Source organism: Palaemon carinicauda, chromosome 11, assembly GCF_036898095.1.
Source record: "Palaemon carinicauda isolate YSFRI2023 chromosome 11, ASM3689809v2, whole genome shotgun sequence".
Lineage (NCBI taxonomy): Eukaryota > Metazoa > Arthropoda > Malacostraca > Decapoda > Palaemonidae > Palaemon > Palaemon carinicauda.
In genome coordinates this window covers 68,420,853-68,444,238 of record NC_090735.1, presented here as the reverse complement: position 1 = coordinate 68,444,238, position 23,386 = coordinate 68,420,853, and the positions used below count along the sequence as shown (strand labels likewise).

The 23,386-nt window shown below is 40.3% G+C and overlaps 1 protein-coding gene across 1 annotated transcript in view; it reads left to right on the top strand.

Annotated features, from left to right (window-relative positions):
- LOC137650050 (elongation factor-like GTPase 1) overlaps window positions 1-22,998 on the top strand; it is a 132,023-nt gene extending 109,025 nt beyond the window's left edge. The window contains exons 11-15 of the mRNA XM_068383080.1: window positions 14,233-14,343; window positions 14,632-14,895; window positions 18,765-18,971; window positions 19,368-20,231; window positions 20,391-22,998. Coding sequence (XP_068239181.1) covers window positions 14,233-14,343; window positions 14,632-14,895; window positions 18,765-18,971; window positions 19,368-20,231; window positions 20,391-20,624 — 1,680 coding nt within the window. The 3' untranslated portion in view covers window positions 20,625-22,998. The remainder of the gene's footprint in view (window positions 1-14,232; window positions 14,344-14,631; window positions 14,896-18,764; window positions 18,972-19,367; window positions 20,232-20,390) is intronic.
- Window positions 22,999-23,386: the final 388 nt, after the last annotated feature.

Genomic DNA, 23,386 nt, shown 5'->3' with positions numbered 1-23,386 from the left:
TTGTATGTCGATGGAGTGGTGAGAGAGGTGAATGCTCGAGTGCTTGGACGAGGATTAAAACTGGTAGACGAGAATGACCATGAATGGGAGGTAAATCAGTTTTTGTTTGCGGATGATACTGTACTGGTTGCAGTCACAGAAGAAAAGCTTGGCCGATTAGTGACAGAATTTGGAAGAGTGTGTGAGAGAAGGAAGTTGAGAGTTAATGTGGGTAAGAGTAAGGTTATGAGATGTACGAGAAGGGAAGGTGGTGCAAGGTTAAATGTCATGTTTAATGGAGAGTTACTTGAGGAGGTGGATCAGTTCAAGTACTTGGGGTCTGTTGTTGCAGCAAATGGTGGAGTGGAAGCAGATGTACGTCAGAGAGTGAATGAAGGATGCAAAGTGTTGGGGGCAGTTAAGGGAGTAGTAAAAAATTGAGGGTTGGGCATGAATGTAAAGAGAGTTCTATATGAGAAAGTGATTGTACCAACTGTGATGTATGGATCGGAGTTGTGGGGAATGAAAGTGATGGAGAGACAGAAATTGAATGTGTTTGAGATGAAGTGTCTAAGGAGTATGGCTGGTGTATCTCGAGTAGATAGGGTTAGGAACGAAGTGGTGAGAGTGAGAACGGGTGTAAGAAATGAGTTAGCAGCTAGAGTGGATATGAATGTGTTGAGGTGGTTTGGCCATGTTGAGAGAATGGAAAATGGGTGTCTGCTAAAGAAGGTGATGAATGCAAGAGTTGATGGGAGAAGTACGAGAGGAAGGCCAAGGTTTGGGTGGATGGATGGAGTGAAGGAAGCTCTGGGTGATAGGAGGATAGATGTGAGCGAGGCAAGAGAGCGTGCTAGAAATAGGAATGAATGGCGAGCGATTGTGACGCAGTTCCGGTAGGCCCTGCTGCTGCCTCCAATGCCTTAGATGACCGCGGAGGTAGCAGCAGTAGGGGATTCAGCATTATGAAGCTTCATCTGTGGTGGATAATGTGGGAGGGTGGGCTGTGACACCCTAGCAGTACCAGCTGAACTCGGTTGAGTCCCTTGTTAGGCTGGGAGGAACGTAGAGAGTAGAGGTCCCCTTTTTGTTTTTGTTTCTTTGTTGATATCGGCTACCCCCCAAAATTGGGGGAAGTGCCTTGGTATATGTATGTATGTATAAAAGAAATTTGATGCAGTTGAATTATATAACTTATCAGCAGATGTAAGTTTTTTTCAATTTTGTTTATTTCTTAGCTAAATACAGGTATTGGTTAGTGTACCATAACAATGCATAGACCTATTCATTATAGTCTTGTAATTTGAGATGTATAATTTTTTATTGTATATTTTAATGTCTTCCAGAAATTTGAAACTTTATCATTCTTATTTCTAAAGCTTGGAATATTTCAAGTTTATTTCTTGAAAGTTAATTTTGTACTTTAAAGTAATTGTTTTATGAATGTAGGACACCATGTACTTGGTATTAGTATTTATTTTAGGTTCAAAAATAGCAATAAAACCAATGAATTAGGATTTAGATCTTGTACGTCTTTTTACCCAAAGGCTTTTGAGAAAACTACTCCATTAATGCCATAAACCAAATAAATTTTAGACAGATGTTACTGCCTCACCTAGTTTCATTCAGCAGAGAGACTTTGTTTTGGAACCCCATTGTGATCTGTTGTTATTTTACCTCAAGAAAATTATGGTAGATGTGCTTATGACCTTAGAACTAGAGTACATGAAGCCTCTTAAGTTTTTAAACCTGATATTGTACAACCCCAAAAGATTTTAGATATTCAGTAACCATAAAGTTTGCCGGTAGATATCATTGCTGGACTCTTTTTAAGTGTTTTGGTATTGGGCATTGAAAAGGTATTTGCACCCTACCATTTCATGAAAATGTAAATTTTAAATATTAAACTTAGCCGGTGAATATATAATAGCTGACGTCTCCGACGGCTCGACAGAATTCAAAAACTCGCGAGCGATCGCCATGAAGGTAGCGGGTGTGCCCACCAGCGCCAACTATCGGCCAGATACCGCATATACATGTAAACAGCTCCAGTTCTTCTCTGTCGGTTTCATCGACAAGTCGATTCCACTCGCTATTATGACCGAGTTTTCTACCGAATTGGTGAAGTACTTGGTTTTGGTTTTATTGCTTTCGCCGTGTTGGATTATTCAATACTATCCTCAAGGGAGGTGCTTTTGAAAGGAGAGTAAAAGTGTTTTGCCCTTGCTCTTTTATCTCTGGTTTTTTTCCATAGAGTAAAAATGGCCGACCCTTCCCTTAGTGTACGGAAGTGTGTTTTAGGCTTTTAGCAATTATCTTATCACGTTATAAATTGTTGTGGTTAATTATAGATTTTCCTCTATATATTTTATATCTCACCCGCCTTTATTAGGCCTCTTCGATTAGCTTTCCATTTATACTAAACATCAAGATAAATTTTGGTGTTTTGTTTATATGCGGCCTTACCTATTCCTCCCCTAGTCCGAGAGTAGGCGGTCCTAACTTGGAAACCGAAGTTAAACAACGTTGAGCCCATTCAACTTTTATTTTCGTTAAGTTTAAATCATTTGCTCTGTAAGAGTTATTAAATGAATATTTGTTAGTAGATATTTTATGAAAGATTTTCTTTGAATAGTCTTCGTGCTGTTTCAAAGATGAACTAACGTTTGGTTTATTTATGCTACGCAGTTTGCGCTCTATCGTTACGATAGAGAAAGAGAGAATCACGGTTTCACTTTGCAGAAAGAGTAAATCGATTTTGACGTTTTGTTCATTCTTCTTTCAAACTGAAATGTTTTAAATACTAATTTAAAGGAACTTGTTAATTTTCAATTTCTTAGTCCTTTCAGTTTTTTCCTTTGGTCAAATAACCTGTTTATTGACGAAGGGTAAGTGGGCTTTTCTCTTCTGTGTGAAATCAAGAGAGAGAGAGAGAGAGAGAGACGGAGAGAGAGAGAGGAAGAGAGAATGTTCCGATCTTTATTCTCGTCCCAAGCGAGTAACGTTGTTCTCGAGTCAGTTTTTTTTTACTCTTGTCCCAAGTCTCTGTACGGGGAGAAAGGATAAAACGTTTTTAGTTTTTATTCTCGTCCCAATGCACTGTACGGTGAGAGATTGAAAACGTAGTTTTTAATGAACTAGTGTTTAGTCTCCTCCCCAGTCACTGATCCTTTTAACTTTATATATTTCCATTTTATTCGATATATATGTTTACTGTTTTTTTGCTTGTATTAATGTGCTTACATTATACGACTTATTTCGCAATTATAACCTTTTGATGTAGGGGAGAATTGCGTGCTTCAGGTAGAAATCAGTTTTTATTCATGCCTAATGTGAAATTATTGAAAAATTCGATTTCAGTGAAGTAAGTGCAAAAACAGAAAATCTTAGTGATAAAGTGATAATTGCGCAAAGTGTTTTTTTTAGTGTTGCGACCGAGGGTTCGTCTGTTCGTGCTTGTCGTTCACCTAGTCCGATACCTCTTTCAGGCTCCCATGCTACCAGGGAGAAGTAATGTCGTAGGACTTATGGGGACGAGAGGCTTTAACCAACGAACAAACGTTCCCTCTATGGTATCGGGCGTGTCTAGCAAGATCGCCCCTACCATAAGACGAGCGAGGCTGTTTTCTCCTCGTCATCCGAAGGCTTCTCGCAAAAGAAATCTTGGAGCAAAGTTTCTAGACCCTTAAAGCGGAAGTCAGTCCATTCAGGACAGGTCCAGCGTCCTGGCTGTAGCCATGGGGACAGCTCTGACCCTTTGCAGTCGTCGGAAGACGATTCGCTTATTAAACGCAAGCGTAACACGGAGTCCGAGGGTCGCGGTAAAGGCAATGTTTTGCCAACACAGACGTTACCGTCGTCTCGGCCCGTCCCGACTCCTGTTGATCCTAAATGGGTTGTCCTGCAGGACATGCAGACTAAGCTTGCCTCCCTTATGGAGAAGTATGACGTTGAGCAGGTTCACGATGAACCTTCGCTTTCGAGTCGCCGTTACACTAAACGAGACTCTGGCCGTCAGCCGCCCAAATGAGCATTTACTCGTCCGTTTGACGTTATGAAACGTGATGTCGGGAGTTTGTCACGTCAGTCACGTGACTTGGATCCTTACTCGCTGCAGTCCCGTGTTGACTTTCAGCCGCTACCGCAGCCTCGTGTTGACGTTCAGCCGCTGCCGCAGTCTCGTGTTGACGTTCAGGACGCTCGCCAACCAGCTCAGTTGCCTTGTTTTGACGTTGAACGTCAAGCACCGCAGTCAAGAGTTGTTTTAACTGCTCTATCTAGGCAGTCAAGGCAGTCTCGACTTGACGTCGAGCGTCCTCCCGCACCTGTTGTTGTTGCTGGTCAGTCCTTTAAGCAGTTACATGACGTAGCGTCCTTGACTGCTACTGATGCTCCTTTGCGTGTGGACTCTGCTTGTCAAGCATTGCCACCACGGCAGGTCTCTCCCTTGCTTGAGACTCGGCAATTGTCGGACAAGGTTCCTTCAGATGAGGAAGTTGCTGATCCCCCTCCTACTGATATTCCCTTGGGGACTCTGTCAGACGGAGAGGAGCCTAAAGCTGCTCAGCCCTCTATGGACTTTAAATAAATCATGCTGATTTTTAAGGATCTTTGTCCGGACCATTTTGTAACTGCTGCTCCTCGTTCGCCTAAACGTCAGAGTTTACACTAGGCCTAGCTACTTCGAAGCCGTTGTTTTCTAAGCTAGTGCTCTCTCGCTCTTCTAAGAGAGCTTTACGTTTGCTAGGCGACTGGTTGATCACCAGGAGGAGTTTGGGGGAGACAGCCTTTGCTTTCCCTCCTTTTAAACTGGCTTCTAGAGCGAGCGTCTGGTATGACACGGGAGAAGTTCTCGGCTTGGGAGTTCCTGCCTCTGCCCAGATAGACTTCTCAAGCCTCATAGACTCTCCCTGGCGCCTGGCCATGAGACGCTCCAAGATTTTATGGTCGGCTTCAGAGCTAGACCATCTCCTGTTAGGAGTTTTTTCGAGCGTTTGAAGTTTTGCTGTACAATTATGTCAGGCATAAACAAGGCTATCAGGGATGGCTCCAATGATCTGACAGCCACGTTCTCTGCAGGAACAAGACTATCAGGGATGGCTCCAATGATCTGGCAGCCACGTTCACTGCAGGAGTACGTAAGATGCAAGTGCGCTCAATGTGTTCATTGTCAAGACAAACTTCACGATGAAGTCTACCAAGCTGTCTTGACAGCATTAATGGAAGGCGACTGGATGGTCTCTCTCGACCTTCAGGATGCATACTTCCACATCCCGATTCATCCAAACTTTCAACTACATCTGAGGTTTGTGGACGGGAAAGTAATGTACCACTGTCGAGCACTGTACTCCGACCTCATTCCTGCTCCTCTTGTTTTTACAAGGCCCTTGCAAAATGTAGCAAGCTTTCTACATTTTTTGAGGATTCAGAGCCTCCCTTTATTTTGACGACTGGCTAATCAGGGCGTTCGTCATTATATCGCTGTCTGGAGAGCTTCTAATGGACATTAGACCTAACCAAGGAGCTAGGTCTCATAGTGAACGTAGAGAAGTCGTAACTTACAGTATCCCATCCCAGACTATTCTTTTTTTGGGAATGGAGATACAGTGTCTGATTTTTCGACCCTTTTCGTCTCCCGCAAGAATGGAACAAGCTCTGTTAAAAGTCCTTCACTTGCAAGAGAAAAGCAGTTGCTCTGTAAGAGTTTGAACTAGCCTCGTGGGAACTCTTTCATCGCTGGAGTAGTTTATCTCTCTGGGGAGACTCAACCTATGCCCTTTCCTATTTCACCTAAGCATTGGAACAAGGAGAAGGGCTTAGTGAGTATCTCTTTCCCAATCTCCAACTCAGTCTAGACATGTCTGACTTGGTGGGACAGCAACATCAGACTTCGAGAAGGTCTTTCTCTTGCGATCAAGAACCCAAACCATGTGTTGTTTTCAGATGCAGCGGATTTGGGTTAGGGAGCTCCACTGGACAGTCTGGAAGGCTCAGTTCTTTGATCCACGGATCAGAAGGAACTCCTTTTAAGGCAGTAACATCTCTCCTTTGGCGAGATTTGTGCAGAAATGAATGTCTTGGCGGACGGCCTCAGCAGAAGAGGACAAGTCTTCTCCATGGAGTGGACGTTGCATAAGACTGTGTGCGAGAAGCTATGGATGACATGGGGTCTACCCACCATAGATCTTTTTGCTACTCTCTCTGACAAAGAGGCTCTCGACTTACTGCTTTCCAGTTCCAGATCCAGAGGCAGCTCACATAGACGCTTTCCTGCTGGACTGGTCTCACCTGGACGTTTATGCCTTTCCACCTTTCAAGATCCTAGACAAGGTGCTGCAGGAGTTCACCTCTCACGAAGGGACCAGGTTGACATTGGTTGCTCCACTCTGGCCCGCGAGAGAGTGAGTAACAGAGGTACTTCAATGGCTGGTAGACGATCCAAGGAGTCTACCTTTAAGGATGGATCTCTTACGGCAGCCACGTAAGGAGTCTTCATCAAAGCCTCCCCGCGCTTCGTCTGACTGCCTTCAGACTATCGAAAGACTCTCAAGAGCTAGAGGATTTTCGAAGGGGGCAGCCAGAACGATTGCGAGAGCTAGGAGAGCATCTACCATCAAGGTCTATCAGTCGAAGTGGGAAGTCTTTAGAGACTGGTGCAAGTCATCATCCATTTCCTCTTCCAGTACCTCTGTAGCCCAAATTGCAGACTTTCTCCTAAATCTGAGAAATGTTCGCTCCCTCTCAGCGCCCACTATTAAGGGCTACAGGAGCATGTTGGCGTCTGTGTTCAGACATAGAGGCTTAGATCTGTCCAATAATCAAGATCTCCAAGATCTCCTTAAGTCCTTCGAGACCTCTAAGGAGCGTCGTATGGCAACTCCTGGATGGAACTTAGACGTGGTCCTAAGGTTCCTAATGTCCAACAGGTTTGAGCCATTACATTCAGCCTCCCTGAAGGATCTCACCCTCAAGACGCTTTTCTTAGTGTTCTTGGCTTCGGCTAAAAGGGTCAGTGAGATCCATGCCTTCAGTAGGAACATCGGCTTTTCTACAGATAAAGCCACATGTTCACTTCAGCTTGGTTTTCTTGGCCAAAAATGAACTGCCTTCTCGTCCTTGGCCTAAGTCATTTGATATACCTTGCCTGTCAGAGATCGTAGGCAACGAGCTTGAAAGAGTGCTGTGTCCAGTTAGAGCTCTGAAGTTTTATTTAGCTCGGACTAAATCCTTACGAGGTGGATCTGAGGCTTTGTGGTGCTCAGTTAAGAAGCCTTCATTGCCTATGTCAAAGATTGCTTTGTCATATTTTATTAGATTTTTAATCCGAGAGGCTCATTCTCACTTGAGTGAAAAAGATCGTTGCTTGCTTAAGGTTAAGACGCACGAAGTAAGAGCTATAGCAACTTCTGTGGCCTTTAAGCAAAACAGATCTCTGCAAAGTATTATGGACGCGACCGTTTGGAGAAGCAAGTCGGTATTCGCGTCATTTTACTTAAAAGATGTCCAGACTCTTTATGAGGACTGCTACACACTGGGTCCATTCGTTGCAGCGAGTGCAGTAGTGGGTAAGGGTTCTACCACTACATTCCCTTAATTCCAATATCCTTTTAATCTTCTCTTGAAATGTTTTTAATTGGGTTGTACGGAAGGCTAAGAAGCCTTTCGCATCCTTTCTGATTTGGCGGGTAGTCAAATGTCATTTCTTGAGAGCGCCCAGATTAAGGGTTTTGATGAGGTCCTGTTGTATGGGTTGTCGCCCTAGATACTTCAGCTCCTGGGAGTCTTTCAGCATCCTAAGAGGATGGCTGGGCTTCGTGAGGAAAGCGGACTAACAAGGCAGAGTAATCGTTAGAGTCAGCTTCCTTACCAGGTACCTATATTTATTTGGGTTTTGTTATGATATAACTGTCAAAAACTCTAAGCATATACGCCGTAAACTGTATTAATACTGGTCTCTACCCACCACCATGGGTGTGAATCAGCTATTATATATTCACCGGCTAAGTTTAATATTTAAAAATGATATTTTGATTATAAAATAAATTTTTGAATATACTTACCCGGTGAATATATAAATTAAAGGCCCCCCCTTCCTCCCCGATAGAGACACAGCGGGATGAGAAGAACTGGAGCTGTTTACATGTATATGCGGTATCTGGCCGATAGTTGGCGCTGGTGGGCACACCCGCTACCTTCATGGCGATCGCTCGCGAGTTTTTGAATTCTGTCGAGCCGTCGGAGACGTCAGCTATTATATATTCACCGGGTAAGTATATTCAAAAATTTATTTTATAATCAAAATATCATATAAATTTGAAAATTGAACATAGGAATTCCTGGCACACCTTCGGGAGAAATGCACCCTGTCACATTCTGTGTGGTGAGTAACCAAACAGATGTATAGAGAGGTGTGGCAGAGGTGGTGGGCAGGGGTGCTCACAAGAACTTGCCACTCAGTAAGTGTGGGAAAAGGTGCATTTCCCCAGAGAGAGGTGTACCAGGAATTCCTGTGTCCCCACTGTACCTAAGAATCTCAAGTGATTCTTATGCATATTCATTTTAGAATCTAAAAGACCTAATATTTATGTATTGTCAAAAGTCTTTCTTTTTACGAGTTGAGTCTAAGGCTGACGTCTCATCAACTGCTTTTTCTAAAAATAAAAACTTAGTTTTAACATTGTTTTATAAGACTATCTTGACAGTACAGGGTATTTCCCTACTAATTGACTGATTTTTTTGGTTAGTACCTATGGAAATTATAAAAATTGAGAGCCAAGTTGTTATAGTGGTAGTACTGTTTAGGAATTTTAATTTTATTCAATATAAAACGGCTTTCTTCGGTGTTTCTGGAATCTGTAACCAAAGAGTAAAAATCTCTAAACACTTTTTCTTCTAATGACTATTTTCTTAGTTTTGGGGTTATTCATATTTGTCACTTTATTACAGGAAAATAAGTAAAGCTCTTGTCATACATTTTTCCAAAAGTTAACGCGATAATTATTGGTGTGATAATAATGCATCTTTATGCTTAACATTAACAGAAGTAGGGATGCTAGAGATGCGTTAGAGGATTTATCTATATATTTATTGTTTAACTGATGTAATTTTGCAGTATTGCTAATTGTACATACATATACCAAGGCACTTCCCCCAATTTTGCGGGGTAGCCGACATCAAACAAATGAAACAAAAAAGGGGATGTCTCCTCTCTATGTTCCTCCCAGCCTGACAAGGTACTCAACCGAGTTCGGCTGGTACTGCTAGGGTGGCACAGCCCACCTTCCCACATTATCCACCACAGATGAAGCTTCATAATGCTGAATCCCCTACTACTGCTACCTCCTCGGTCATCCAAGGCACCGGAGGAAGCAGCAGGGCCTACCGGAACTGCGTCACAATCGCTTGCCATTCATTCCTATTTCTAGCATGCTCTCTTGCCTCTCTCACATCTATCCTCCTATCACCTAGAGCTTCCTTCACTCCATCCATCCACCCAAACCTTTGCCTTCCATTTGTACTTCTCCCATCAACTCTTGCATTCATCACCTTCTTTAGCAGACAGCCATTATCCATTCTCTCAACATGGCCAAACCACCTCAACACATTCATATCCACTCTAGCTGCTAACTCATTTCTTACACCCGTTCTCACCCTCACTACTTTGTTCCTAACCCTATCTACTCGAGATACACCAGCCATACTCCTTAGACACTTCATCTCAAACACATTCAATTTCTGTCTCTCCGTCACTTTCATTCCCCACAACTCCAATCCATACATCATAGTTGGTACAATCACTTTCTCATACAGAACTCTCTTTACATTGATGCCCAACCCTTTATTTTATTCGACTCCCTTAACTGCCCCCAACACTTGCATCCTTCATTCACTCTTTGACGTACATCTGCTTCCACTCTACCATTTGCTGCAACAACAGACCCCAAGTACTCTTACCCACATTAACTCTCATCTTCCTTCTCTCACACACCCTTCCAAATTCTGTCACTAATCAGCCAAGCTTCTCTTCCGCGTCTGCAACCAGTATTGTATCGTCCGCAAACAACAACTGATTTACCTCCCATTCATGGTCATTCTTGTCTACCAGTTTCAATCCTTGTTAAGCACTCGAGCATTCACCTTTCTCACCACTCCATCAACATACAAATTAAACAACCATGGTGACATCACACATCCCTGTCTCAGTCCCACTCGCACCGGAAACCAAGCACTCACTTTATTTCCTATCCTAACACATGCTTTACTACCTTTGTAGAAACTTTTCACTGCTTGCAACAACCAACTCCATAAAACCTCATCACATTCCACATTGCTTCCCTATCAACTCTATCGTACGCTTTCTCCAGATCCATAAACGCAACATACACATCCTTACCTTTTGCTAAATATTTCTCGCATATCTGCCTAACTGTAAAAATCTGATTCCTACAACCCCTACCTCTTCTAAAACCACCCTGTACTTCTAAGATTGCATTCTCTGTTTTATCTTTAATCCTATTAATCAGTACTCTACCATACACTTTTCCAACTACACTCAACAAACTAATACCCCTTGAATTACAACACTCATGCATATCTCCCTTACCCTTGTATAGTGGTACATTACACACACAAACCCAATCTACTGGTACCATTGACAACACAAAACACATATTAAACAATCTCACCAACCATTCAAGTACAGTCACACCCCCTTCCCTCAACATCTCAGCTCTCACACCATCCATACCAGATGCTTTTCCTACTCTCGTTTCATCTAGTGCTCTCCTCACTTCCTCTCTTGTAATCTCTCTCTCATTCTCATCTCCCATCACCGGCACCTCAACACCTGCAGCAGCAATTATATCTGCCTCCCTATTATCCTCAACATTCAGTAAACTTTCAAAATACTCTGCCCACCTTTTCCTTGCCTCCTCTCCTTTCAACAACCTTCCATTTCCATCTTTCACTGTCTCTTCAATTCTTGAAGCAGCCTTCCTTACTCTCTTCACTTCTTTCAAAACTACTTCTTATTCTCTTCATATGAATGACCCAATCCCTGACCCCACCTCAGGTCCACTGCCCTCTTTGCCTCACTTACTATGCGCTTTACTTCCACATTTTTCTCTTTATATCTTTCATACTTCTCTACACTATTACTCTGCAGCCATTCTTCATAAGCCTCTTTTTCTCTTCCACTTTTACCTTCACTCCTTCATTCCACCATTCACTGCCCTTCCTCGTGCTGCCTCCAACAAACTTCTTGCCACACACATCACTTGCAATCCCAACAAAATTTTCTTGTACTAACTTCCACTCCTCTAAATTACCAGTTTCTCTTACTTTCACTTTGTCATATGCCATTTTCAACTTTTCTTGATATTTACTTTTTACCCCCAGTTTTATTAGCTCTTCAACCCTCACTAGCTCCCTTTTACATCCACCTACTCTATTCCCCCCACACTCTTGCTACAACTAATTTTCCTTCCACCGAAAAAATGGTCACACATACCGTTAGCCATACCCCTAAATACGTGCACGTCTTTCAATCTTCCAAACATTCTTTTAGTTATCGACACATAATCCATTTATGCCCTTTCTACCACTCTTCCATTTGCCACTCTTACCCATGTATACTTGTTTTTATCTTTCTTTTTGAAAAAGCTAGAACTTATCACACCATCTCTTACTCAACACACATCTACCAGTCTCTCACCACTCATTTTCACCTGGTACGCCATACTTCCCAATGACACCTTCTACCTCTCCAGCGCCCACTCTAGCATTTAAGTCACCCATGACAACTACATAATTCCTTCTACCCAGTCCTTCTACACACCTAGTTAATTCATTCCAGAACTCATTCCGCTCTTCTTCACTTTTCTCACAACCTGGCCCATACGCACTGACAAAAGCCCAACATTCCCTACCCAACCTAACCCTTTCCCACATTAACCTAGATGATATCTCCTTCCATTCCACTACTTTACCTGTCATCCATTCACTCAGCAATAAAGCCACACCTTCTCTTGCTTTTCTCCTTTCAATCCCAGACACTCTACCAGACATTTCACCAAATATGACTTCACCTTTCCCTTTGATCTTTGTCTCACATAAAGTCAATATATCCATTCTTCTATTCCTAAACATACTTCCAATCTCACATCTTTTACTCTCTATCGTACTACATCCACGCACATTCAAACACCCAAACACTAGTGCGGGGAGCAGTCACTCTCCCCCCAGCTCCACCTCTTTGATGTCTCACAGGATTATAGTAGAGGAGGGGGTTCCCAGCCCTCTCGTCCCATCCCTTTTAATTGTACATAAAGTATAATCACTAGTTTGTATGATTACTCTTCACTATGATATTTGACTTGTAATTCCAAATTATGTTGTCAAGTTCAGTGTACTCTAGAAAAGGTAACATGTTGCTGGGTTAGACATTTAGATTGGTCTTCATTAATACAATAAAATTGTTTGATGAATCTGAAGAAAATGATACTGTATAAGCAAAATAATGGGCTATCTGGGAGACTCAGACTTTTGGAAGAAAATTTGAAAAGTATCTTAGGTTCAGGTTCAGGAGTTGGTCAGAAGGATTTGCCTTTTTATTGGTACCTCCTTAGTTTTTTCTTTATTCTCATCCTTTTATTTTCTTTTCCTTTTTTCTACATTTGATACATATATTCATTTCTGTTTTCTATTTCCTTCTTCATTAAATAAGAAGTTTCTTTCCCTCTTCATAGGGTTGCTGCAATTCTTTCATTTTTCTTTTCTCTTTGCTGACGTCTTGACAGTAAAGTAAGGAAGGAGAGAGGTCTTCTATACTCTACACTTCTTCCTTTATGTCTTTTTCTATAATTTATTCTTAAGCAGTTTGTCCTTGCTCTACACAAAAACTTAATCTTGTTTGTTGTCATAAAACATTTCTTCTACTTGATTTTTTCCTTTTATATATATTTCTAAAAAATTTTTCTTTTTATCTCTTCCTTCCATTTTTTACTATCTACTTCACTATTCTTGGCCTTGAGCTCTTCCCTTCCCATTCTCTTGAAGGTTCTATCATTCTATCCATATCTTTCACCCATTTCCTAATCTCTTTCATCCATCTATTACTTTCATCCTCTTTCATTTCTTCCAGAATTTTCTCCAACAAATCATTTCTTCCCTTTTCTATTCCTTTTACAGACTTCAACCTTCCTTTTGCTATCCTAGTCTTCATTTCTGACATTAATATTTCTCCTTGTAGATAGCTACTGCTGTTTATGGTGGTGCTCCCAACATTTTTCTGCCTACTCCATTTTCAATTTGTTTTAGTCTTTTAATTTTGTTTTCCGTTATGTTCATTACTGCCTTCCATACAGTATTCCTGGTTAGGCTACATTTTTCCTATCTGTATTTTGTGATAGCTTTTAGCTATAATTGAGTAAGTTAAGTATGCTAGCTTTTCTGCTTTTTCAATCTATTCCTAAGTACTGTATTTTATGCTTTCTGTTACATTTATAGCCTCATCTCTTCCAGTTTTTCTTTCACATATACTGTAAGTATATGACTTATTTTTTTTTATTTCTAATCCACAATCTTTATATACTTCTATTAATATTCTTATGTTTCTTTTTGTATCTTCTATACTTATTGCTATAATTAGGTCATTGTCTGCCAGGAATAGTACCCAAATCTCTATTATTTCATTTACAAAGCCTTTTCCATTTCTTTCTAATTCATTAATTATTTTCTGTATGTGGTTAATCTAAACATGGTAGTCGACCCTGTGCATCCCTTCTTTATACTGCTCATTATATCAAAATCTTTTTCCAATTTTGTCACCTTCATAGATTTCTTCTTATGTATCTTTTGCATTTGGATGTATTCTGTATTCTTTCATGATTTCTCGTTATATTTTCCTTCTTGATTAAATCATGCCTTTTTTTAAGTCTATTGAGATTACAATTAGGCTTTCTTTCCGTTTGTAGATTTCTTCCTCTCAATATTATCCTCTACCCTTCCCAATTTTGTGAATCCAGCTTGGGTTTCTTGCATCTCCATATATTTCTCTCAGTGGTCTTCTGTTTCGTCTTTCATAACAGCGATAAATATCTTATATGATGCATTTGTAAGGCCTATAGGTCTTAAATCTTTAACTGTGTGTATCATTTTTAATGTTTTCCACTTTAAAAGGTTAAAGTACAAAGCGCTATACAGGATAGCCTTATGTGGTGTAGTGCTTTATCGATATCTTATGCGCTCTTCCAGGTATACGTGTTAGGTCCCAAGCATGATCCTAGGAAGATAATAGACATGATTGACAATGGTGAGCTTACTGAAGACCAGTTGAAGGATAATGTGCATATTCACGTTGCTCAGGTATTCAAAACTGTTATTGTAATTTGAAATCATTATTGTAACTTTAAGATCATTGGTTTTAAGTTTTTCTTTAAATGTGTATATTTGTATGCCTTCTTTCAAGTGGATGTCATTGGATAAATCATGAACTTTTAATAGTAATTTGATCTACAGTATAGATTAGAGTAATTAATACTAAACAGAAAATATTTTATATATATTTTTGCCATTGAATTATCCCAAGTTTAAAGTCAATTTCATTTCCATGATTCTTAATGATAATCACATGGACATAAAATTACTTTGCAGGTGAAAGGTATTTATTTACTTCTGGGACGTGAACTTGAACCTCTGGAGTGTGCTACGTCAGGAACAGTTATTGGCATCACTGGTTTAGATGACCATATTATAAAAAGTGCTACTGTCTCTTCAACACCTGTAATGCCAGCATTCACAGAACTGACACAGAATTCAACTCCAATTCTAAGAGTTGCAGTTTTAGCTAATGTCAAAGACCTTCCAAAACTTCGTGCTGGTCTAAAGCTCCTTAATCAAGCAGATCCGTGTGTGCAGGTACGTTCCATCCTGTCACCCTGACAGTTAACACTATTGATTGTCAGATTTTATGATTAGAATTTATTTCATAACTGTTAGGATTTTGGATTTTTCTCACATTTAAAAGTTATATATCTGGTAATGACTAATCAAAATTATATTGTGGCGGCTAATTAAATGTCATGCAGCAAGCTTCCAATCAAGTTTTATCTTGAGGATTAGAATGCCAAGGGGTAACGGTGTTGCCTGAAATGTTATTTGAAAGAATTACAATACTGTATATGCCATTAACATTGCCTTTTTAAGAGTAACAAAGTCATTTTTATTGAACTACATATTGAGAGTAGGGTCCTATAGAATGCTAATTTGTTCCTATACTAACAAACTTTACAGTAATTATGTGGATTATCTTTCGGCGAAGCTGGAAGTTAGTCATTACACTAAAAGTGCGAGTTGGCAACCCTGCCTAACCACTAGAGTGGGTAAGAGCGGGGGTGGCTGGCGTGTACCCTGCCGCCTCTATATATACTCTCACGGCCGTGAGCTATGTCACTTTTTTCTTTTGGCTTGTAGAGAGGGGACATCTCCTCTTTCTCCTCCAAAGGCTTCCATTGACTTTGTAATTTTTCCTTTCTCTTTTCTGGTGTGTTTGTGCTTCTTTTGATCGCCCTCATGCGGACATTTCCTGGGTATAAGGGTGCTGCGTGTGATACCTTCATGTCATCGGTGGATACGGACCTGCACTCTCTGTGTCCTTCGTGTAGAGGGCATTGCTGCGAGTAGGGTTCACCCTGTGTAGAGTGTAGGGAGTGGCCTGTCTCCCAAATGGGAGAGATTTGGACGGCACGGATAGAAGAAAGCTAAGCGCGATCTTTCTCCCTCAGGGGCAAAGAAAGCGTGTTCTTCTTGCAACCCCAAATCTTTTCCTTAATCTCCTTCTCTGTTCGCACTTTTCCGAGGGACGATTGAGCAGGAGCGCAGACCGCATAACGCCTTGGCAACCCTGGGGTACTAGGGCTTAGTTGCTTTCCCTAGAGGAACAACTTCTCTTCCACCTGCCAGAGAGCCATTTTCCCTTACAGATGTGTTGCAGACGTGGATGTCCCTAAGGGTTTCTGCACCCCCTTTCAAGGATGAGCTTCTCCAGAACCTTCAACATCTTATGCTTTGGAGGTTTGCGAAGTACATCTGTTGCCCTCTCCTGGACTTTCCACGCGTGGAATCGCCTCGATTGCTCGCATTCACCCCTCCAATGGCCTGCTGACGACGGTCCTGATCGCCATCTTGGAACATCTTCATCCGTTATCCCTCAGCCTTCTGTTTCTCCCCACTTCGGCTGCGGGAGATGATCTTCAAGAGACTGGCGCTTCTTCCACCAGCGGCGCGCGAGGATGAGTTTCTCCATCTCCTCATCTTTCGGGACACTCTTCTCCTGATCATCGTTCGCAACAATCTGAAGATTACTGTATACACATCGTAGGTTATCACAATCTCAACGCTCTTCGACCAGGTGTTCTTGCTCTAGATCTTCACGCTCATGAGACCAACGTTCTCAATGCTCCCCTCGGAGGTGTTCCTCTTCACGAGGTAAAGTCATGCGATCGTGTACTTAATGATCACGAGCAACTGAGTCTAGACCTAGGTCTGGATGTTCGCGTTGTAGATCACGGGGACGACGCTCATGTTCGCGAGGACAAAGTTCCTGTTCACCAGGGCACCGTTTGCAAGGACGACATTCACGATCATGAGGCCAACGCTTAAGTTCGCGAACTAGGCTCGAGACGTTCACGCCATTCACGATCGAGGGCTAAACGCTCCCGATCAAGATCAGTACGTTCATGATCGCCAACCTTGCGTTCATGATCAACGTTTATACGTTCTTCGTCAAGAGGAACAGGTGAGCTTATTCACAGTATGTCAGCACGTTGCTCCTCAACCCTTCCCTTTCCTAACTGACCTTAGACCAAACCTGATCCTGAGACAGAATATTCTGCAGACAGGCATCCAGTTAAGCTACCTCCAATGCCCTTTGCTGCCTGGGCTGCTTTAGCGCATCATTCACTCATGCGATGCTCACCAATGCATTCCTGCGTGACGCGTTCACCGACGCTGAGAGTTGCCCCAACCCAGAGGCCCTCCTTGCCAACTACATATGGTGTAGGCAGTCCTCTGAAGCAACAGGAAGGCTCAAGGCTTCCACCATCCAGTATGGCTCCTAGTGCTCGTGTTACGAGCATTTCTACTCGGGAATCGCGCCCATTGTCGTGCTAAATGCAATTTTGAGTGTGAATTTCGTGATTCTTCTCGCAAATTGGCAATTTCCAGGAGCCATTCACGAGTAGAGGTTTTGGAACTGGGAGCAAATGCGGTACCAACACCTCTGCCTCCGTCTTCTACCACCTCGAGTGCCAGGCCTATACCCTTCCCAGAAGGGTTTAAGGAGCCTCCTTATAGGTATGCCACTGTAGGTATTAGCCCGGACCGTCCCCTTCACTTGACGAAGGAGCACCTCCTGTTGCCTCAGAGACTCTCTCCTACTTCTACGCAGGCTCCCTCTTGGGCTCCTCCTAGAAGATGTTCTCCCCCTGGATTCTCTAGGAAAACCCCAGACTTAACAAAGGATGCATAGCTCCCTGCATGGGTTAGTACCTTCTTAACTACCCTCCAGAAGTCCTTGGGTGTGGCTCCTCCACAGCCTCCGGCTATTCCAGTCAAGGCCACTCCTCGGATTCCATTGGAGTCTGACTCGAGTTTGTCTCATAGGAGTTCAGACTCTAGAAGGAGACATTTGTCGGACAGGGCACAGCAATTTTCTCCATCTCGATCTAGTGCCCAGGTGCCTCCAGCATATGACCCTTATCTGGATAATCTTCCCTTTACTCCAGTGAAGGTAAAGGAAACCATGACTAAGAGACAGAAGAGGAAGATGACGGGCGTAACTCCACCGCACGCCGATTTCAGCCATCCTAGAACGAGTATAGATACTGTATCTCTGTTCAACCCTTCAACCCTCAAGAAATTGAGGTATTTTCATCAGACCAGCGTCCAGTTTCCTTACCTGCACTACTGGAAGAGCCTGCGGCTCTTGAAGCTGTCTTCAACCTCTGCATGTAATTGTCACTTCCCTTGTGTAGCCTAGTATAAGCATAAATTAAAATATTTTCCACATCTCCGTTGCTTCCCATAAGGTAAGCAATGGAAATAGTCTTTGTTAATTCCTATATAAACTAGAAATGTGTTCATACAAGACATACATATCTCTCATGACAATGAATTGCTTGGGCCGCTATCATACTCACTTTGTATGTTTAGCAATGTGTCAAGGTTTTCCCTAGACCACACATACTGTATACTGTACTAGGTAAACCCGGGTTAATGTCCATGCCAGAATTGGACTTCCCTCCTCCTAAGAGTGAGTCATCCACATAAATAACGTAAGGTTTATTAGTATCGGAGATAATTTATATTTTTTCCTAACTAATACAAACCTGTAGTTACCTATATAAATTGGCCCGCCATCACCTGTCCCCCAGAAGTCCTGCCGGCAATCAAAAAGTGAAGTAGCTCACGGCCGTGACAGTATAGAGGTGGCTGGGTACCCCCCAGCCACCCCTGGCCTACCCACTCAAGTGGTTAGGCAGGGTTGTCACCTTGCACTTTTAATCTAATGACTACCTTCCAGCTTTGCCGAAAGATAATCCACATAAATAACTACAGGTTTGTATTAGTTAGGGAAAAATACAAATTATCTCTGAATTTGTCATATTGTAATATTGTAGATTATATGTTTTTATCCCAAATTTTATTACTCGCTTCATAGGATGATTCCCCCTAAGGGGAACTGAATTTTACTTTTTTTTTTTTTCTACTTTCTGCTTTAATCTTAGGTCTCATTACAAAAAAGTGGCGAATATGTCATAGTGACAGCAGGTGAAGTTCACCTTCAGCGATGCATAGATGATCTACAGGAACGATATGCACACATTCCTGTGCAAGTATCAGACCCCATTGTACCTTTCCGAGAAACTATCATAGAAAAACCGAAAGTAGATAGACTTAATGAGGCTATTGAGGGGGAAAATATTAATACAAAGGTGAGTGAAAGCATTAGTCATTGTGTGACTTATATTCATTATAAATTTCAAGTGTTTTTTTTCTAACTACTATGGAGACATTCATACAATACAACTGTATTGAAAAGCATAGTTACTAAATTAGTTATTATGTTGGATCTATATGACTAGCATATGCAGTCAGATTGATTAACAGCTGCAGTATTGCAAGAGCCCATGTCTTGTGGGAAGTGCCAGGGAATTTACAACAACAATTTGGTTGAAAGATTTTAAAGGTGTTTTCTGCCTTCAATTTAATATTTTGTGTGTACGGTCCTTTTAAGTTGTATATGATTAAAATGTTTTATGATTAAACTTAACAATTAGTAATTAATGTTATTTCCTTTGCTTTTTCCTTATTCCCTTGGAATATTTCAGGTAGAAGATGAAGATCCTCTGGGAAGAGTTGAGATAAACAGTAGTGTTGGGAGACTTCTTTGCAGAGCAGCCTCATTACCAGAATCTGTTACGAAACTTTTAGATCAGCATAGAGACCTTCTGCATGTGATTACTAATAAAGCTGGCTCTGTTGTAGCTGGGGAAGAAATCCGTGAAATTGTTACTGCAAATAATGGGTTGGAAGGAAAGCCTGGTGATGATTCAACCCAAAAGTTACAAGAAAACTTAAGTAGTATCACTTTAAAGGCAATCTGTGAATTAAGAGATCAATTAGACAAAGCTTTTAAAGAGGCAGGCTCGGAGTGGGAGAATGCAGTAAATGAAATTTGGAGTTTTGGGCCAGATGGTTGTGGACCCAATCTTCTGTTAAATCGCATTGAAGCTTATAAGAGGCCATCGATATGGGACAAAGCAACAGCAATCGATTCCCCATTAGCTGCGTACGATACAAACTTCTTAACTGGATTTCAGTTAGCAACAGCTGCTGGGCCATTGTGTGAGGAGCCTATGATGGGAGTTTGCTTCATAATAGAGGACTGGAGTTTGCCCCAAAAAGAATCTAGTACCAAACAATATGGTATTTCAGCTGGACAGGTAATTTCGCTCTCTAAAGATACATTAAGGAAGGCATTTGAGAAGCAGTCTCAAAGACTAATGTGTGCGATGTACTCGTGTGTGATTAGCGTAACATCAGAGGTAGTTGGAAAGATGTATAATGTTCTTGGAAAAAGACAAGGAAGAATTGTAAGTGGAGACATAACTGAAGGATCAACATCGTGGAATGTAACCGCCTACCTTCCAGTTGTCGAAAGTATGAACTTTGCCAACGAGCTTCGAAAATCTGTAAGTACTGCCTCCTTTTTTTGTGATTTTTATGGAATTTGTTTTTTAACTGTAATAAATTTACTGCAATTTCTTTCAATCTATATCTACCAAGATCATCTTGGATTATTTACTTTTTTAGCCCTTTGAAGTATTATTCATTATGTCATATTTTTACAGACATCTGGTGAAGCCATTCCTCAGCTGGTTTTCTCTCATTGGGAAGTATTGGATGTTGACCCAGCTTGGGAGCCTCAAACTACAGAGGAATTGGCTCACTGGGGAGAAAAATCTGACAGTGGAAATATTGCTAAGAATTATATAAATGCTGTCAGGAAAAGAAAAGGTCTTGCAACAGACGAAAAGATAATCGAATTTGCCGAAAAGCAGAGAACTTTATCAAAGAATAAGTAATGTTGAAGTTTGTAGGTATAATACTGTACAGCTGCTGAATGGTGCCTTTAGAGATGATAATGTTATAAAAGTGCTATTTAATATATTTAGAATACTCTTTTATTTTTATATTTTCAGATTGCTGTCATAAACTGTATTAAAAAATCTATAATTCCAACAGGAATATCCCAGCAATTTGCATTTAATGAATTCTTATGCTATGTATTTTGTTAATGTATTTAATCAAAGCTAAGCTGCCTATGATAATATGTTAAGAGGTAAGCTATGTATGATAATGTGTTGTCAGTTATTGTAGAGAAGCCAAACCAGAGTCATAACAAGTAATTTTATACTCCTAAGGGTCATAAAAATTTTGCAATACAATATTCATATTACGTTTTTATTTTTCCCTGCTGACCTGTAAATCCTAAAATATAGTGTTGCCTGCATTAGCAAAATCTTAGAAATTTTGTATATTGTCTGGGGTAAGATGATTTCTGCCTGATGAGAAATCTCTTTGTAAAGCAGACTGTCATTCCTCAAGAAGGGGAGATGTAGTAGTGCCATCCATTATTCTAAAATAAAATCCAGGTTTTTACTCAACTTGTGCTGTTATATGCTGGATGACAGGCTGCAGACCTTGCATAAATGTAATCACCATGGTGGTACCCAGTATAGAAAGGTGTATAAGTTACCCTGTACGAAGTACAGAAAAAGACACACATCTAGTAACTTTTTATCCTTGTAGAGGCACTGCTCATGGTGTCCGTTTACTTGTAGTACAGACAGTCCCTTTGGCCCAATTGCATTGCTGTGCGTCTTTTACTTTTTATCTTTTTCCTTTTCGTTTTTAACCACTAATGCTGTCCAACTTCAACTTTGCTATTTTTTCCTAATTAAGAACAGATCTTTCTGTATGGTATTAGTAGAATTACAATTCTCTCATGTTACAGTAATAGTTTAAGAGTTTCTCTCATGTTTTCTAAGTTGGGAATCTATTGTGCTTCTTGCTAATTTTTTTTATTATTTTTCAATCTTCTTACTGATCAGTACCCAAAATTTCAGACTGCTTATTAGTTCATTCTAGGTACTTGGTGAATTTCTGATACTAGGTACAATTTTTTGCAAACCATTCTGGTGAGATTTTGAAATGTAAATAGTTATGAGACTAAAAATTTTGTTTGCTGAGAGGGACTAATTGGTTTTACATTCCAAAACTTAAACCAATAAAAGAGCCAACTACCGTTTTCTTAGCCAGTTAGACATTAACGTGCGGGTGTCTTGTAAGATTCATTAACCATATTTCAACTTCTTGTATAATAAAAATATTACCATGTCTCTTGAATTTGGGAAATATAGTGTGCTTTTCTAACTAGGGTTGTAGCTTAGCTAGTAATAATAATAGAAATTGGTTTACTTTTTTATGACCAGATAGTGTTGAAGGTGTTGAATGAAAATAATCTCAACATGTAGTTCATGATATATTTGTATTTGATTTGCCAGCTTTAATTATACTTAGGTTTTCTGTTAGTGGTGTTCATGATTGTTTGGATGAACTTAGATATAAATGTAAAAAGGAAGTTAGTACTTTAAATTAATGATAAGAAATATTTTAAAATGAGCTTCCCAAGTTTGTTAAATCATCAAAGTACCTGTCATATATAGATTATATAATTTTTTTTTAAATGCATCACTAACTAATTATGTGAACACATTGTTCTTTCATTGTAGTACATTGTACATTATAAAATGGTGTTTATCATCCAAAGGTTCAATGTTTTTCCAGGATAAGGATTTTTCTGTTCATTGCTGGATTCAGGTACAGTGGCAGCTCGTGGCTAAAATCAGTGGGGGTGCTGCTCCAAAAAAAATTGTAGTCTTTGTTTTAATAATTGTTTGGAAGGAAACAAACTGCCATGAGAAAATGTATTCAGAAACTTGATAGAATCCTAAATAACCAAAATGAAACTATTTTTAATTACCATAACCTAAATTATTACTGTTCAAGCTTGATCCATACATTTAGAAATTAAATCTAGTTTTGTTGTTTTAATATGAATGAGAAGATCTGTTATATTTTCCTTGGTCTCTGGATGACAGACAACTGAGGAATGTTTTTCTCCATTGAAAGCTCTGAAAGTATATTTAGTCTTTCTGAATTCATTGTGCTTCTTATAAAAGCTTTTATTGTTTTAAATATTGAAAATTAGCACTCTGCCTGTTGTAGTTATGGAAATTGTCAAGAAACCCCCCCCCCCCCAAATGTAAAAGAAAAAATAATCAAATGGAATAGCTGTAGGTAGGATAAGAATCTAATTCTACATTTTCTTACATTCAAGAATATAGTACACAGTTTTCAAGCACAACACCTGTGGAGTGAAAAAAATAAGTATAATTATATATATATATATATATATATATATATATATATATATATATATATATATATATATATATATATACACATATACACATATACATATATAAAGTGAAGGATGGCTACTGACATTAAGCTCAGGGATCATATACAGTATTTTACAAGTATAAAGGAAGAATTGAAGAAAAAATAGTTATATTGAATATTATCAATAACATCAAAGATAAGGGGTGTTGCAGTTCCACATTACTTAAAATGAGCCACCACTGTTCAGGTACCTTCTTGGGATGCATCTATGACATCCTGGTTTTTAGACATCTTAACAAATGTTAATTTATTTGATATTTCATTAAATTTGTAAGTGTTTCTAGATTATTAATGATGCTAGAAAGGTTCAGTATCATTG